The sequence below is a fragment of the Malus sylvestris genome, chromosome 7, assembly GCF_916048215.2.
Source record: "Malus sylvestris chromosome 7, drMalSylv7.2, whole genome shotgun sequence".
NCBI lineage: Eukaryota > Viridiplantae > Streptophyta > Magnoliopsida > Rosales > Rosaceae > Malus > Malus sylvestris.
This window is the reverse complement of record NC_062266.1, coordinates 11,163,844-11,179,993: the sequence shown is the minus strand read 5'-3', so window position 1 is coordinate 11,179,993 and position 16,150 is coordinate 11,163,844. Positions and strand designations below refer to the sequence as shown.

General features: G+C 41.2%; 1 protein-coding gene across 3 annotated transcripts; it reads left to right on the top strand.

The window, feature by feature from the left end:
• Nucleotides 1-592: 592 nt before the first annotated feature.
• LOC126628545 (TMV resistance protein N-like) lies at nt 593-15,985 on the top strand. Of its 3 annotated transcripts, XM_050298281.1 has the most exons (5): nt 593-795; nt 1,287-1,377; nt 1,525-2,084; nt 2,455-2,677; nt 14,851-15,985. In XM_050298281.1, exons 3-5 carry the CDS (start codon nt 1,540-1,542, stop codon nt 15,934-15,936), a joined length of 1,854 nt encoding a protein of 617 aa, XP_050154238.1. In that variant the 5' UTR covers nt 593-795; nt 1,287-1,377; nt 1,525-1,539; the 3' UTR covers nt 15,937-15,985. The 3 variants fall into 3 exon arrangements, with proteins under 3 accessions (XP_050154238.1, XP_050154236.1, XP_050154237.1); XM_050298279.1 differs by lacking the exon at nt 1,287-1,377; XM_050298280.1 differs by lacking the exon at nt 1,287-1,377 and having other exon boundaries at nt 1,510-2,084.
• The last annotated feature ends 165 nt before the right edge of the window (nt 15,986-16,150 follow it).

The window sequence follows — 16,150 nt, the reverse complement described above, 5'->3', positions numbered from 1 at the left end:
CAATTATTATAACTTTCAAGGGGCCTCTTGTTTGTAGTCGTTGAATCAAATTTTAACGATTCGAATTATTTGATCTTTAGGTTCAGTTTGTGAGATTAGGAGAAATTCTTGATCCGGAAGTAAGGGTTAGAGAAGAAAACCCAAAAAATGTGAGAGAGAGAGTAAAAACCAAGGTAGACATTAATGCCTTGTCAACTATGATAGGGTTAAAGTAGATTCTTATTTGTAACTGTTGGATTAAATTTCAATTGACCGAATTTATAGATCCCTAAAATTTGAAAGAAGAGATGAGATGATCCCTTTCCCTTAACAAATTTTTTTGAGTCTGAATAGTTTTTTATGCATGGAAAAAGCAACATGGAATTTTAAATTTTAATCACAGTTGGATTTGAATAGGATAACGGCTCGGTTGGGTTCCGCTAAGTTTGGAAAAAGCATTTACGGTTGGTTGGGCTTTTAATTCAAACAGTAAGATGTTATGTTTCTAAGGCTTAGTATATGAATAGTTATGTTTTTATGATTAAATTTTAAACTCTTTTGATTAAATAATAGTTTTAGGATGACTTTTGATTAAATTAAATACTCAAATTATTTTCATTAAAAGAATTGCATTTGACATTTTAAATTGTTCTTTCGATGGATCCTCTCTCATACCCTCCAATAATTGTCATATGCCTCCGTCTTTCTTTCTCATTTTCTTCATCCTCCGTCCTTTCGTCCCTCCGTCCCACGAATTATTTCTGTAACTAGGGGAATTAGCTTCTATTTATCCGTCAGAGGCTGAGGATCGTACAGGTTTTTCCTCTCTTTCGATCGTCTTTATTTTTCTTCTCTAGTTCTGGAATTCTCATTTAATTTTACTTGGGTGTTGGATTTGTCTTTGATCGAGCAGTTTCACTCTGTTATTTTTTGGGCTGAAACCAAGGGCTTTGGCTTGTAATTCTGTCTGCTTGTAATTTGGTCAATAGTTCCCTCCTCCTGAGACATCGTTTGACTGCAATAATAGGGATCGATTATTCTTGTTATTATTATTCTATTTAGTTATCCTTGTGAATTAAAGAAAATGTTAAATTCAATATAAATTTAATTTTTTGTGAGGTATTATTAGAAATATTCCACTGCTTTAGAAAAGGTCAAAGGATTTCATCTTGTTGTTATGTCTCTGATAAAACTGAAAATTAAAAAAAAAAAAAGTCAATTTATCCTAAAACTGAAAATTTGATGTATGTTTTTGTGTCTAATCTACGTTTATCCTAAAACTGAAAATTTTATGTATATTTTTGTAGTCTTATGATATGAGTATGTTACAACTGGACTATTATCTGTTGGCGGACGAGAAGGATGGACGTATAATTCTTCCTACTTGCCTTCCAATGAGTATGATATGAATATGTTACATACGGTTACATAAATTTTCTTTTGAATGTGTCGGATTGAAACTATGAAAGTAGCTGTGTTATCTATCTGTGCAACACAAGAATACAAGTTGGAAGACTGTTAATTTTGCAGTTTTAATCGTAAAAGGTGCAGCAACAATTAATGTATACCAGTACAGCTCTTGAAGCCTACTGTCCATCCTCACCTTCCTCCCCCACAACCTCCTCCTCCTCATTAGAAGATGAGATTTACGACGTGTTCTTGAGCTTTAGTGAAGACACGCGCAAAACATTCACGGACCACCTCTACTGGAAATTGAAAGCGGCCAGACTCGACACCTTTATCGACGAGAACGAGTCAATGCGAAGAGAGGAAGCTGTATCAGACAAAGTGAAGCGAGCAATCCAAGGGTCTAGAATTGCTGTCATCATCTTCTCAAGGAGGTATGCAGATTCAATCCGGTGTCTTGAGGAGCTGGTGAAGATCATGGAGTGTAAAAGAACAATGGAGCAAATGGTTTTGCCAATATTTTATGATGTTGATCCTTCGGATGTCAAGAATCAGTCTGGGACTTTTGCAAAAGCATTTAAGAAACACGAAAACCATTTCCATCAAGTTAAAGATAAGGACGAAAAGCTATGGCTATGGAGAAAAGCTCTTACTGAAGCTGCAGGTTTGGCCGGTGAGGATTTTGCAAAGACTGACGGGTAATTATTTACTTATATCTTCCTTTTTTCTTCTTTAACCTTGCATAATATATTTAATTTCATTTAACATAAGTTTTGGTTTCTTAAGCCTCTATTTAGCAAATGTCGAAAATATTAATTAAACAAAATATTTATTTATTTTACACATTGTACTGCAGAGCTTAGAAACTATGATGCGAGATATTGTGTGGTCAGATATGGAGCTAATAACATGAGTCAACGTAGTACATAATGCTTTCAGAAGTTTTCAAAATTTTAATCGTAATCCACGATTTTGATACATTAATTACTAAACAATTCTTGATCTAATTTAATCTGGCAGTTGCAAAATAAATCTTATTTAAACTTAATTTTGGGTTTTAACTACCAGGTATGAAGGAGAGTTTATCAGGAAAATAATTGACGGGATCACTAGAAAACTGAAGAGCACATCCTTAGGCGTAGCCACCGGACAAGAAGGTAATCTAATGATGCATGATATGATTCGAGACATGGGCAGAGAAATCGGGCTTGCTGAATCCTCTGGCAACCCTGAAGAACGTAGCAGATTGCGGGTTCCTGAAGATGTAGCAGGTGTATTGAGGAACAACTCTGTAAGTAACTCACAATCAAATTCTGTTAAATTCTTGTGCACAACAAAAGAGAAGTACATGCATATCCTCATCAGATAAATTTCAATACCGATGTGTCAACCATATACTATACAAAATGTTGAAAAATCGCACACTAGACCTTGTTCTTTAATGTAACAAACGGCAATATACTAAATTAGCAAATATAGAAAACTTAGAAACACACAAGACTTATACTGGTTTGGCAGAACTTCTACCTACGTCCAGTTATGATTTCTCTAGGTAGAGAAATCACCCTTCCTTTGATTAATAATAGAGAATTACAGAACTTTTGCAAAACCCTAGAACTAATCTCTCTCTCGTCTTGGCTGTCACAGTTTTTCTCCCCTACAATTTATGCCTTTTCGTAGCCTATTTATAGGCATACGTTCAGCTTACAGGTCCCAAGGCTAATTGAATTCTTATTCTAAGTGGATTATGAAAATACACTTATCCAAATCCAAAGAGACTTCTAGAAATCCAAACCTAAATTGAATAAGGAAAACTGAAATTCTTTCCTAAACCCTCTAGGACAAGAATCGGTATACCTTTAATTTTCCCTAAAACAATCCTAAACCAACTAGGACACTTTGACGAGCCAAAAAACATAACAATCTTCACCTTGGTGAGTCAAACCAAGTCTTGATTGTTGCACCCTAGAGCATCTTTGAACCTTCTTGAAGCAGCTTTGGAAATCTTCAAGAGTCGTCACCTTGGCAATCATCTTCTTGCCTTATTGCACCTCAAGTGAGGAGGTGCTCCACTTTAATCAATCAACGAGATTGATCAAGTTCAAGCAATGCTTGAACTTCTTGGCCGACACTATCTTTGTAAGGAAATGTGCAGCATTGTGATCTGTATGGATCTTTTCAATCCAAATCTCCTTAGACTCCACCCAATCTCTGATTCTATGATACCTTGCTTCAATGTGCTTTGATCTTCCAAAAAAAAAACCTGATTGTTTGCCAAGTGAATGACACTTTGACTATCACACTTCAGCTTCACACAATCTTGAGTGATTCCCATTTGACTTACCAAGCCACTAAGCCAAATTGCTTCCTTTCAAGCTTCGGCCAATGTAATATACTTTGCCTTTGTGGTCGACTAAGCTGTAACTGGTTGCAGTAGTGTCCTCCAACTGATTGGTCCTTCTGCGCATGTAAACACATAACCAGAAGTTGACCTTCTCTTGTCCAAGTTCCCTGCATAATCGGCATTCACATATCCTAACACCCCTGCATTTTCCTTTTGCTTCTCAAACATAATCATTTGTCGCCAAGAACCCTTTCAATAATGCAAAATCCACTCGATTGCATCCCAATGTTGCTTTCCTGGATTTGCCATCTATCTGGAAACGACACTGATTGCTTGAGCTATGTTGGGATGTGTGCATACCATTTCATACATAAGGCAGCCCACAACATTAACATAAGGCACCTTCTCCATTACCTATTGCTCTTCCTCGGACTTAGGACGCTGACTTAACCTGAAATGAGCCGCCAAAGGGGTTGAAACTACCTTTGCTTCTTGCATGTTGAACTTCTCAAGAACCTTCTGAATATAATTGGCTTGTGATATCTAGATCCTTCCAGCGATCCTATCTCTCTGAATTTCCATGCCAAGGATCTTATGTGCAGCACCTAGATCCTTCATATCGAACTCCTTGCTTAATATCTTCTTCAAGTCTTGAATTCTAGACTTGTGTTGACAAGCAATTAGCATGTCATCCACATATAGCAATAGCAATATGATCATCCCATCTTGGAACACATGATAGTACACGCAATAGTCATATAAACATCTTCTAAAATTAATTTTCAGCATGAAGGAATCAAACCTCTTGTACCACTGCCTTGGAGACTGTATCAGGCAATACAGGGACTTCCTTAGCTAACATACTAGGTTCTCTTTCTCATATTCAACAAACCCTTCTGGTTGAGCCATGAAATTTGTCTCCTCTATATCCCCATGAAGAAACGCTGTCTTCACATTCATCTGCTCAATGTCCATGTCAAGCTGAGCTGCCATTGCTAAAAGCAATCTGATTGAATATGCTTGACTACAGGTGAAAAGATCTCATCATAGTCCATCCCTTCCTTTTGTGAGTACCCCTTAGCCATGAGCCTTGCTTTGAATCTCATGGCATCTTGTTCATGTAGTCCTTCCTTTTTCCTAAATACCCACTTGCATCCAACTAGCTTTCAGTTTTTGGGCTTAGGAACCAACTCCCAAATAGAGTTCTTGTAAAGAGACTTCATTTCTTCTGTCATAGCACTTATCCAACTATCTCGCTTATCTCTCGCTCTAGCTTCTTGTTAAGTGGTCATAATTCCTTGACTAATGTTAAGAGCATAATTAACTTCGTTTTGATCAAACCCAAACCTGTCAGGTTGCTTCTTGTTCCGATTAGGTTTGTTTAGTGCTATGCATCTCTGGAATGCAAGTGGCTTGTTGGTTGGAGTTCGAATCCTTTGGGATGTCTGGCGGATTAGAGTGCCTTCAATTTGCCCTGTTTCTTGCTCCACCTGATTCCTAATTGGTGAACGATGCTGATGCTCTTCTTCTTCCTCAAAACCATCAGATTTGGCCTCTTGCTCGATTTGCTCCACCTAAGCTTCTTCTTCATCTGAACTGATTAACGGAATCTTTGTTGCTTCAATTTCAGCATCGTCCTTCTTCTCCCTACTGCTCTCGACTTTATTTAGAGGCATGGCTGTCTCATCAAAGACAACATCTCGGCTGACAACCTTTTTCCTGTTATTGATATTCCAAAGCTTGAAACCCTTAACTCCTTTCTCAAAAACGAAAAATATGCAATGTGTAGACTTCGGTTTAAGCTTGGACCTTTCATCACTTGTAATAGACAATCTTTCTTCCAGTTTGATTCTCGGTTTTTGTTTTCTATTCCTTGAACTTTGCAAAAACCTCGGATTTCTGCATCATTAAATAAACCCAAACCTTCCTAGAAAAATCATTCATGAAAGTAACAAAATACATGGCTCCGCTATTTAATTTAGTTGGTGTAGAGCCCCAAACCCGGATAAAGGAGGAGGGGGAGGGCGTCAGGTAGTCGACAGCCGGCACTCCATGATCACGTCGAATCCTTATGAAAATGAATTCAGAACAAAATTGCGCTAAAGCTAGGGCGTCACCCGTAAGTGGCGCGCTGTGTGGCCCGAGCACAGTGATAAGTGAGCAAGGGTCGCTGTATCTCCATCGGCACCCGGATGCAGTGTTAAATGAGCAAGGGGGCCATAGAAACTTCTTTTCGAACGACTCCACTCAAAGTTGTTTGGGAGCATATGCTCCTATCAACTTTACACGGGACACACAAAAGAAGTACTTTGATCCTATTAGACGGGGGAGGGTGAAGAAGCTAGGACAGAAGGGTAGAGTTCAAGAGAGCAAAATGCGTTTAGGAACGTGGAATATAGGAACCTTAACGGGAAAATCTATGGAAGTAGTGGAAGTTATGGTGAGGAGAAGGATAAATATTATGTGCCTACAAGAAACTAAGTGGGTTGGTAGTAAGGCAAAGGATCTAGAAAACTCAGGGTTTAAACTTTGGTATTCGGGCACAAATAGAACGAGAAACGGTGTTGGCATCATCGTGGACAAGACCTTGACACAAGATGTTGTAGATGTCAAGAGGGTAGGAGATAGAATCATGGGAATCAAGATTGTAATAGGACAAGAACTTATCAATGTGATTAGTGCGTACGCACCTCAAGTAGGGTTGGATACGAGTTCGAAGGAGAAATTTTGGGAAGACCTTGGAGACTTGGTGCAAGGAATTGCTCAGACGGAGAAGTTATTTATAGGAGGAGATTTAAATGGACACGTGGGCAGGGAGACAGGCAACTATGGAGGTTTTCATGGTGGCCATGGTTTTGGGGAGAGAAACGAGGATGGGGAAGCTATCTTGGATTTTGCAATGGCATATGATCTCTTCTTAGCCAACACATTCTTTAAGAAGAGAGAAGAACATGTGATCACCTACAAGAGTGGGTCGTCAAAAACACAAATAGATTTTCTTCTAATGAGGAAAGGGGATCGTATAACTTGTAAGGATTGCAAAGTTATACCAGGAGAGCGTGGCTAATCAACATCGCTTGTTGGTGATGGATGTACATATCAAAAGAGTGAGACAAAAGAACAAGACTTGGAAGTGTCCAAGGACTAGATGGTGGAATCTAAAAGAAGAAAAACAAGCCATTTTCAAAGAGAAAGTAATCACCCAGTGTGTGTGGGATAGAGATGGGGAAGCTAGCCAAATGTGGGATTCCATGGCTAGTTGTATCCGAAAAGTAGCAAAAGAGGTATTAGGAGAGTCCAAGGGCTTTGCCCCACACCAAAAGGAATCTTGGTGGTGGAATGAGGAGGTACAAACAAAGGTGAAGGCTAAGAAGGAATGTTGTAAAGCCTTATACAAGGATAGGACTGATGAAAATGGTGAAAGGTATAGAAAAGCGAAGCAAGAGGCGAAGAAAGCTGTGAAAGAAGCTAAGTTAGCGGCTTACGACGATATGTATAAACGACTAGATACCAAAGAAGGAGAGTTGGATATCTATAAACTAGCTAGAGCAAGGGAAAAGAAGACAAGGGACCTAAACCAAGTGAGGTGCATCAAGGATGAGGATGGAAAGGTTCTTGCTACAGAGAACGCGGTTAAAGACAGATGGAGAGGTTATTTTCATAATCTTTTCAATGAAGGACATGAAAGGAGTGCTTCTTTAGGGGAGTTGAGTAACTCAGAAGAGTGTAGAAACTACTCTTTTTATCGTCGAATCCAGAAGGAAGAAGTGGTTGTAGCTTTGAAGAAGATGAAGCATAGAAAAGCAATAGGCCCAGACGATATACCAATCGAAGTGTGGAAAGTTTTGGGAGAGACAGGTATAACATGGCTCACTGACCTTTTCAATAGGATTTTGAAAACGAAGAAGATGCCAAATGAGTGGCGAACGAGCACTTTGGTGCCTATCTACAAGAATAAGGGCGACGTACAAAATTGCATGAACTATAGGGGTATTAAGCTAATGAGTCATACAATGAAGCTCTGGGAGAGAGTCATTGAGCATAGATTGAGACAAGAGACACGGGTTTCGGACAACCAATTCGGGTTCATGCCAGGGCGCTCAACTATGGAGGCAATCTATCTCTTACGAAGATTGATGGAAAGATATAGAGATGGGAAAAAGGATTTACACATGATCTTTATAGATTTGGAGAAAGCGTATGATAGGGTCCCAAGAGACATTCTTTGGAGGATTTTAGAGAAGAAAGGAGTACGAGTAGCATATATCCAAGTTATAAAGGATATGTATGAAGGAGCAAAGACTGCCGTAAGAACTCATGAAGGACAAACTGAAAGCTTTCTCATAACTGTAGGATTACATCAAGGCTCATCCTTAAGTCCTTATCTTTTTGCGTTGGTAATGGATGAGTTAACAGGACATATTCAAGATGATATTCCTTGGTGTATGCTTTTTGCAGACGATATAGTGTTGATAGATGAAACTCAGGAAGGGGTAAATGCAAAGCTTAACCTTTGGAGAGAAGAGTTGGAATCTAAAGGTCTTCGCCTAAGTCGATCAAAGACAGAATATATGGAGTGCAAGTTCAGTGCAAATGGAGGTCAAAACGAGTTAGGGGTGAGGATCGGAGATCAAGAAATACCAAAGAGCGACCGTTTTCGTTACCTAGGATCTATCTTGCAAAAGAACGGAGAATTAGATGGAGATCTCAACCATAGAATACAAGCTGGATGGATGAAGTGGAAGAGTGCATTCGGCGTGTTGTGTGACCGCCGTATGCCACTGAAGCTCAAGGGAAAATTTTATAGGACGGCAATAAGGCCGGCGATGCTGTATGGCACAGAATGTTGGGCGGCGAAGCATCAACACGTACACAAAATGGGTGTAGCGGAGATGAGGATGCTTCGTTGGATGTGTGGGCACACGAGAAAGGATAAGATTAGGAATGAGGATATCCGGGGTAAAGTAGGAGTAGCCAAAATTGAAGGAAAGATGAGAGAAAATCGGTTACGGTGGTTTGGACATGTGCAAAGAAGGCCTACTGACGCTCCGATTAGAAGATGCGACTATGGGACAGAGGTTCAGGGCCGAAGGGGTAGAGGAAGACCTAGGAAAACTTTGGAAGAGACTCTAAGAAAAGACTTAGAGTACTTGGATCTAACGAAGGACATGACACAGGACCGAGCACAATGGCGTTCTAAGATCCATATAGCCGATCCCACTCAGTGACTTGGATTTTCCAAGTCTCCAACCGAGAAATTTTCCTCACTCAGGAAATTAAGGGAACACTACCTCAACCTACATGCTCCACTCACAAAGCTTCAACAAAAGAAAATTCAAAGAACTTAGCGAAGAAGGCTTTGGTGTATTTAACACAATACGTTGAAATGAAGGAAAGCTTATTTATTGATATCCCCGATAAGCTACAAATATGTACATATACATAAGTCAAAATAAACAAACAAGAGGGAGCCTTCACAAAGGTTGCTTAGGAGAAGTCTCAGCAGTCGGTAGAGCCCCAGAAAGAGAAGGCACCGGAGGGGGATCATTCGGAGTCTCAGTACTGGACAGAACCCTAGAAGGAGGAGGCATCAGAGGTTGATCATTTGGAGCTTCATTACGCGGTACAGCCCCAGAAGACGAAGGCAATAAATGCCTTTGGAATAAACCCACAAATCTCTGATGATCAAGTAAAACCTGACCATCAGATTCCTTCATCTAGTCAAGCTTCCTCTTCATGTTTGTAGCATAGTCATGTGCGAGCCGGTGCAACTGTTTATTCTCATGCTTGAGCCCTCTAATCTCCTGTTTGAGACTCATCACTTCAGCCGCCAATGATTCAACTTGGCGGGTTCGAGCAAATAGGCGTTGGGCCATATTAGACACATAACCTGCACACTGAACATTGAGAGCCAGAGAATCCTTAACAGCTAACTCATCAGACCGTTTGGAAAGTAGTCTGTTATCTTTGGGAGTGAGAAGGTTCCTGGCCACCACCGCAGCGGTCATATCATTCTTCATCACGGAATCCCCAACGGTAAGAGGACCAGTAGGGGAGACGAAGGATGGACGCCATATGTTGTCAGGAGAAGGCGGGGCTGCCTCTTCAACAAGGTTCAAGTCAAAACGACGGTCGGAGGGGCCAGACATTTTCAAAGGTGTTGAAGAGAGAAGAGGTTGGACAAATCAAGATCTTAGAAGTGCAAGAATGGAGCTTCTACTGGTGGAGATTCAAGTGTGCTTTGGAACTTAATGCCAGCCCCTATAAAAATCTGCACTCGACGGAGCTTTAGAAATCGAAGAGGCGCCTGCTCAGAAATCGAAGAGGCGTTTGCTTTCTCAAAAGCAAGGCTACTTAGATACCACGAGGGTCGATCTCAGAAATCGAAGAGGCGTTTGCTTTTTGCTTTTGCTTTCTCAAAAGCTGGGCTGCGCAAAGACCACGAAGGCCGATCTCAGAAATCGAAGAGGCGCTTGCTTTCTCAAAAGCTGGGCTGCTCAGAGACCACGAGGGCCGATCTCAGAAATCGAAGAAGCACCTACTTTTCCAGCCTTGTCAGCACCTGTCACACGCACACTCAGCTTTGCGGAAATTATGGGCATTCGGTCGAAGACTTCTGGTGAAGTAGAAAGCACATGAGTTTTACTGTTCAATCACCCACTTCCCACACGCAACAGTAGCTCATGGGTACCACAGATAACTTTGTCAAAGCTCTCTGCCAAAGTTGAACACGTGAAGCTTGCAGCTCCCACTACATCGTTCTGACCAAGAAGGGTAAAAGAATAGTAAAGAAACAACACTAACAAAGTTTAGACACATAAATTTTGAAGGTCTAGCTACCATATTATTACCCACAAGGGTAAAGGAACAGTACCACTGCTGGATAATTGGAAAGTCCCTGTGTGTCAACCTCTGTGCTTCATGGCAAGGTAGACTAGCAAACATGCCCAACCTTTAATCACATTCGAGAAAACACTCCCAACAAGATTGCTTGCTCCAAAATCGAAGAGGCACCGTCCTCCGAATCTCGAGAGCCAGACTCCCAACATGACTACTTTCTCAAAAATCGAAGAGGGTAAAGGAACAGTACCATTGCTGGATAATTGGAAAGTCCCTGTGTGTCAACCTCTGTGCTTTGTGGCAAGGTAGACTAGCAAACATGCCCAACCTTTACTCACATTCGAGAAAACACTCCCAACAAGATTGCTTGCTCCAAAATCGAAGAGGCACCGCCCTCCGAATCTCGAGAGCCAGACTCCCAACATGATTACTTTCTCAAAAATCGAAGAGACACCGCTCTCCGAATCTCGAGAGCCAGACCCCCAGCATGATTGCTTTCTCAAAAATCGAAGAGGCATCGTTCTCCGAATCTCGAGAGCCAGATCCCCGATAGGATTGCTTGTTCGAAAACCGAAGAGGCAACACTTTCCCAACTTCAAGAGCCGGATCTCCTTGGATAAAGCTGTCTGTAATCTTCACACGCAACATCAGCTTTCCAGATACCACAAACCACTTTTTCAAAGTGCTCTGACAGCTTTAAAACATGTGAAGCTGACAGCTCCCACTACCGTGCTATGACCAAGTAGGGTAAAGGAATAGCATTACTACTTGTTGTTAAGGAGACTCCTATATATGTCGACCTCCATCCCCAACGGACAGGAAGACCTGCAAAAATGCTCAACCCTTCCTCATATCTGAGAGGGCACTCCCAACGAAGCCTTTCGAAATATTCAGCTTTCTTTCCCCCCGATAATCCCTCTGCAAACAAGCTATACTAGAGCAAGAATATCTCATATCATCAGGGTTAAAAGCAAGAGTATCCCATATCATGCTTTTTCCCTGTCTTTTCCTTGGACCTTGTTCTTACCTGCAAGACAAGGAGAAAGAGAGCAATCAGTCAGTACTTGGAATCAAGCTTCCAGCCAGGAACTGACTGCCTGGAACCCCTTACCTGATTACTTACTTGACATTGCTCTCGAGTACTAGATTTGATGGACTTGTTTTGACCCTCAAATTCTTCAGTCGGCCTTATACTCTGGAGGAAACCAGAAAACCCTCCAGCTCAGTTCAAGAATAAGCCTGTGGAAAGTTACTTCTTCAAAAGCAAAAGTATCCCATATCATCTCTTCTCATTTTCTTCTCTTTATCCTTCATGCTGCCTGCAAGATAGGGAGACTGTGAACAATCAGCCGGAGCTATGATTGCTTACCTTGTCTGTCACCTCTTTCAGCAGATCCCCTAGCTCGGCGACTTGGGGGACTCCTACTACATGGTTTGTATCGCGCTTGACCAAGCCTGAAACTACAAGTAAGCTTCAAGTGAAATTGATACATTACCTTGTGCATCTCCACCAGTTAAAGATACAACCCCGGGATGGAGGAAGAGTACTTCCAGAGAAGATGCCCCATCTACCTATGAGACAGATAAGGCACGTCAAGACGATACCACACTCCGATACTTAGAAGTTTCGTGATTACGAGATCATTCTCCCACAATATTTCCTAATGTCTTTTGTACTAAATCATTCACCTGTACTCACTAAAGGAGAGCTTGAACCTATGTACTTGTGTAAACCCTTCACAATTAATGAGAACTCCTCTATTCCGTGGACGTAGCCAATCTGGGTGAACCACGTACATCTTGTGTTCGCTTTCCTATCTCTATCCATTTATATACTTATCCATACTAATGACCGGAGCAATCTAGCAAAGATCACAAAAAGCGACCGTTTTCGCTACCTAAGATCTATCGTGCAAGAGAACGGAGAATTAGATGGAGATCTCAACCATAGAATACAAGCTGGATGGATGAAGTGTAAGAGTGCATCCGGCGTGTTGTGTGACCGTCATAGGTCACTGAAGTTCAAGGGAAAATTTTATAGGACGGCAATAAGGCCAGCGATGTTGTATGACACAGAATGTTGGGCGGTGAAGCATCAACACGTACAAAAAATGGGTGTGGCGGAGATGAGGATGCTTCGTGGGATGTGTGGGCACACGAGAAAGGATAAGATTGGGAATGAGGATATCCGAGGTAAAGTAGGAGTAGCCGAAATTGAAGGAAAGATGAGAGAAAATCGGTTCCGGTGATTTGGACATGTGCAAAGAAGGCCTACTGACGCTCCGGTTCGAAGATGTCACTACTGGACAGAGGTTCAGGGCCGAAGGGGTAGAGGAAGACCTAGGAAAACTTTGGAAGAGACTCTAAGAAAAGACTTAGAGTACTTGGATCTAACGGAGGACATGACACAAAACCGAGCTCAATGGCGTTCTAGGATTCATATAGCCGACCCCACTTAGTGGGAAAAGGCTTTGTTGTTGTTGTTGTTGTTGTTGTTGGTGTAGAGCCCCAAACATTTGAGTGAGTATAGCTGAGTTGCTCTTTGCTTCGGTTATCTACACTGCTACTTGCCAATGATACCTTTTTTTGCTTCCCGAGAACACTGTATTCACAAAAGTCCATTTCGCAAGATGACACACCTTCAAACAGGCCTTGCTTGTGCAATTCTTGCAACCCCTTCTGGCTTATGTGCTTGAGCCTATGATGCTAGAGTTTAGTCTTGTCTTCTATACTTTGATTTACAGAAACAGCTGCTCCTTCAACTATAATGGTCCCAATTAACATATAAAACTTATTGGTTTGTAGGTCACCCCACCTTACCATTATCAATCCTTTGGTTACCCTGAGTATTCATTTTTAAGACTTGTACCCATAATCAGCCTCATCTTAAAGTACCCAAGGAAATCAAATTCTTTCTTACCTTGACGTTCCCCAAAAGCTCGTATCATCCCATTGAACATTCTGATTCGAACAGTGCCGATTCTTCTTACAGGACATGAAGAATCGTCCCCCATTAAGACTTCCCCGCTGTCGACTTCCTTGTAAGTACCGAACCATTCTCTTACTGCAGACATGAAAAGTGCATCCGGTATCTAAAATCCAATTTGTGAATGCCTTGGAGCCTGATGTTATTGAAAGAAGCTCCTCGTCACTCTCATGCTTGGTGACTGCACTAGCTGAACCTGAGCTTCCTTCCATCTTGGCTTTCTTCTCTTTCCAAATCTTGCAGTTCATCTTCCAATGATCGGTTGAACCACATTCGAAGGAACCTTCATTCTTTTCCTTTTTCTTCTTGGATTTTGACCTACATCTGTTGCCGGCATTCATCTTCCCTTTTGACATCGTAGAACACCTTGAACGTAGCTCTTGATACCAATTGTTGAAAAACCGCACACTAGACCTTGTTCTTTAATGTAACCAACGACAATAGACTAAACTAGCAAATATAGACACACGACTTATACTGGTTCCGCAGAACTTTTGCCTACGTCCAGTTATGATTTCTTTAGGTAGAGAAATCACCGCTCCTTTGATTAATAATAGAGAATTACAGAACTTTTGCAAAACCCTAGAACTAATCTCTCTCTCTTGTCTTGGCTGTCACAGTTTTTCTCCCCTACAATTTATGTCTTGCCCGCAACCTATTTATAGGCATAGGTTCTGCTTACATGTTCCAAGGCTAATTAAATTCCTATTCTAAGTGGATTAAGAAAATACACTTATTCAAATCTAAATAGACTTCTAGAAATCCAAACCTAAACTGAAATTCTTTCCTAAACCCACTAGGACAAGAATCGGTATACCTCTAATTTTCCCTAAAACAATCCTAAACCAACTAGGACACTTTGACGAGCCAAAAAACCTAACAATTAACAAACCCATACCACAGGTTGAACGAAAAGAGAAATAGAGACCGAAAGGAAAGTATAAGATAGAACTAGGGTACTTGAATTTATTGAATTGTCTCAAAGTAACGAAAACATACGGCCTGCTCTTCTTAAATACAATGGGAAAAATATTACATGTAACAAAAGCTGACTTGATAACTAACTAATATAGACGGTTGTAAGACACAACTGAAGTGTAAGCACAATTCTATGGCTTCGATCAAGAGGTAGTGCAGCCAGCTGAGAGTAAATAATAAGGCTGCCTATCAGAGGTTGTGCTTCTCTTTTACAGTTCATACGTCCAGTTTATAGCTTTGCTTTCGTGTGTATAAGCCGTCTTTTCAAATGAAAATAATCCGTTTCTTACTCAGTTCCTTTCTGTATTCCTAACAGGGTACGAGAAAAATTATAGGATTCAGTTTAGATTCGCATGAATCTGACAAGCCTGGCTGCAGTACAGAATCATTTCAAAAGATGCAAATTTTGAGAGCGCTCAAACTCACTGGAAGTTGCATGCATCATTCCACTCGCCTGGCACGATCCCCAGACTTTATAGAAATCATAAAACTAGAGAAGCTGATACTCAAAGACTTGCCGGATTTGTCCGACATTCACTATTCCGCAGCACACTTGTTTAACCTGAATTATTTATCACCGGACTTACTGATGGAACTGATAATCGATGACTGCAAGAGTTTGTCCAAGTTTCTCCCTTCCACGGTACAACAGAAGAACCTTAAGCATTTATCGCTTGTGAACTGCAATTTAACAAATGATGCTATTCCTAAGGATCTTGGGGGCCTATCTTCTTTAGAAGTTTTAGATCTAAGAGGCAATGCTTTTAGCCGGCCACCTTCCCTCGGTGGCCTTTTCAAGCTTCAAGTCTTACACTTGGGTAATTGTAAGAACCTTGGGGCACTCCCAGATTTACCTAAAAAATCAAAAATACTGAAAGCGAATGAGTTCATGGCACTGAAAAAGAAGGCCGTGAGGAGGGCCGACAAAGAACAATTTAGGGAAGGGAAATCTGCTGACAGAGAGCAAAAGAAGCTTGAGGAGGAGGCAGCAGAGGAGAATGAGTTCATGGCACTGGAAAAGAAACCCGTGAGGAGGGCAGACAAAGAACAACTGAGGGAAGGGGAGTCTGCTGACGACGAGCAAAAGAAGCTTGAGGAGGAGGCTTTCATGGCACTGGAAAAGAAAGCCGTGAGGAGGGCTGACAAAGGACAATTTAAGGAAGGGGAGTCTGGTGACGAGGAGCAAAAGAAGCTTAATGAGGAGGCAGCAGATAAGAATGAGTTCATGGCACTGGAAAGGAAAGCCGTGAGGAGGGCCGACATAAGACAGTTTATGGAAGGGCACATATTTGCTCATCCTGTTATTCTTTATCGTCGGACAGTATTAAGCAAGAAGAAAAGGACAATACTTGGTTATTCATTAGCCAGTGCAAAAAAAATTGACTGTACGGTGGCCCAATAAAAACAAAACACATGTTACAATTATAATTTTATAAACCTAATCTCCTCCATCCTTTCTCTGTCGATCCCGCACCAAAATCCTCCTATTCTTTATCGTGGAAGCCATCGCAGCACCCCCGTCGTCGTCTGGAATCTCGGTCGTGGAATCTATGGTATTACGAAACATTTGCCCAAATTTCAACGAATAATTTCAAGCTCCCTCATAATTTTTCTTC

Coding starts and splice junctions, on each gene's coding strand:
- LOC126628545 (XM_050298279.1), top strand. CDS start 1,540: ATGTATACCAGTACAGCTCTTGAAGCCTACTGTCCATCCTCACCTTCC. Junction 2,085..2,454: donor GATTTTGCAAAGACTGACGG/GTAATTATTTAC, acceptor TTTAACTACCAG/GTATGAAGGAGAGTTTATCA. Junction 2,678..14,850: donor GTGTATTGAGGAACAACTCT/GTAAGTAACTCA, acceptor TATTCCTAACAG/GGTACGAGAAAAATTATAGG.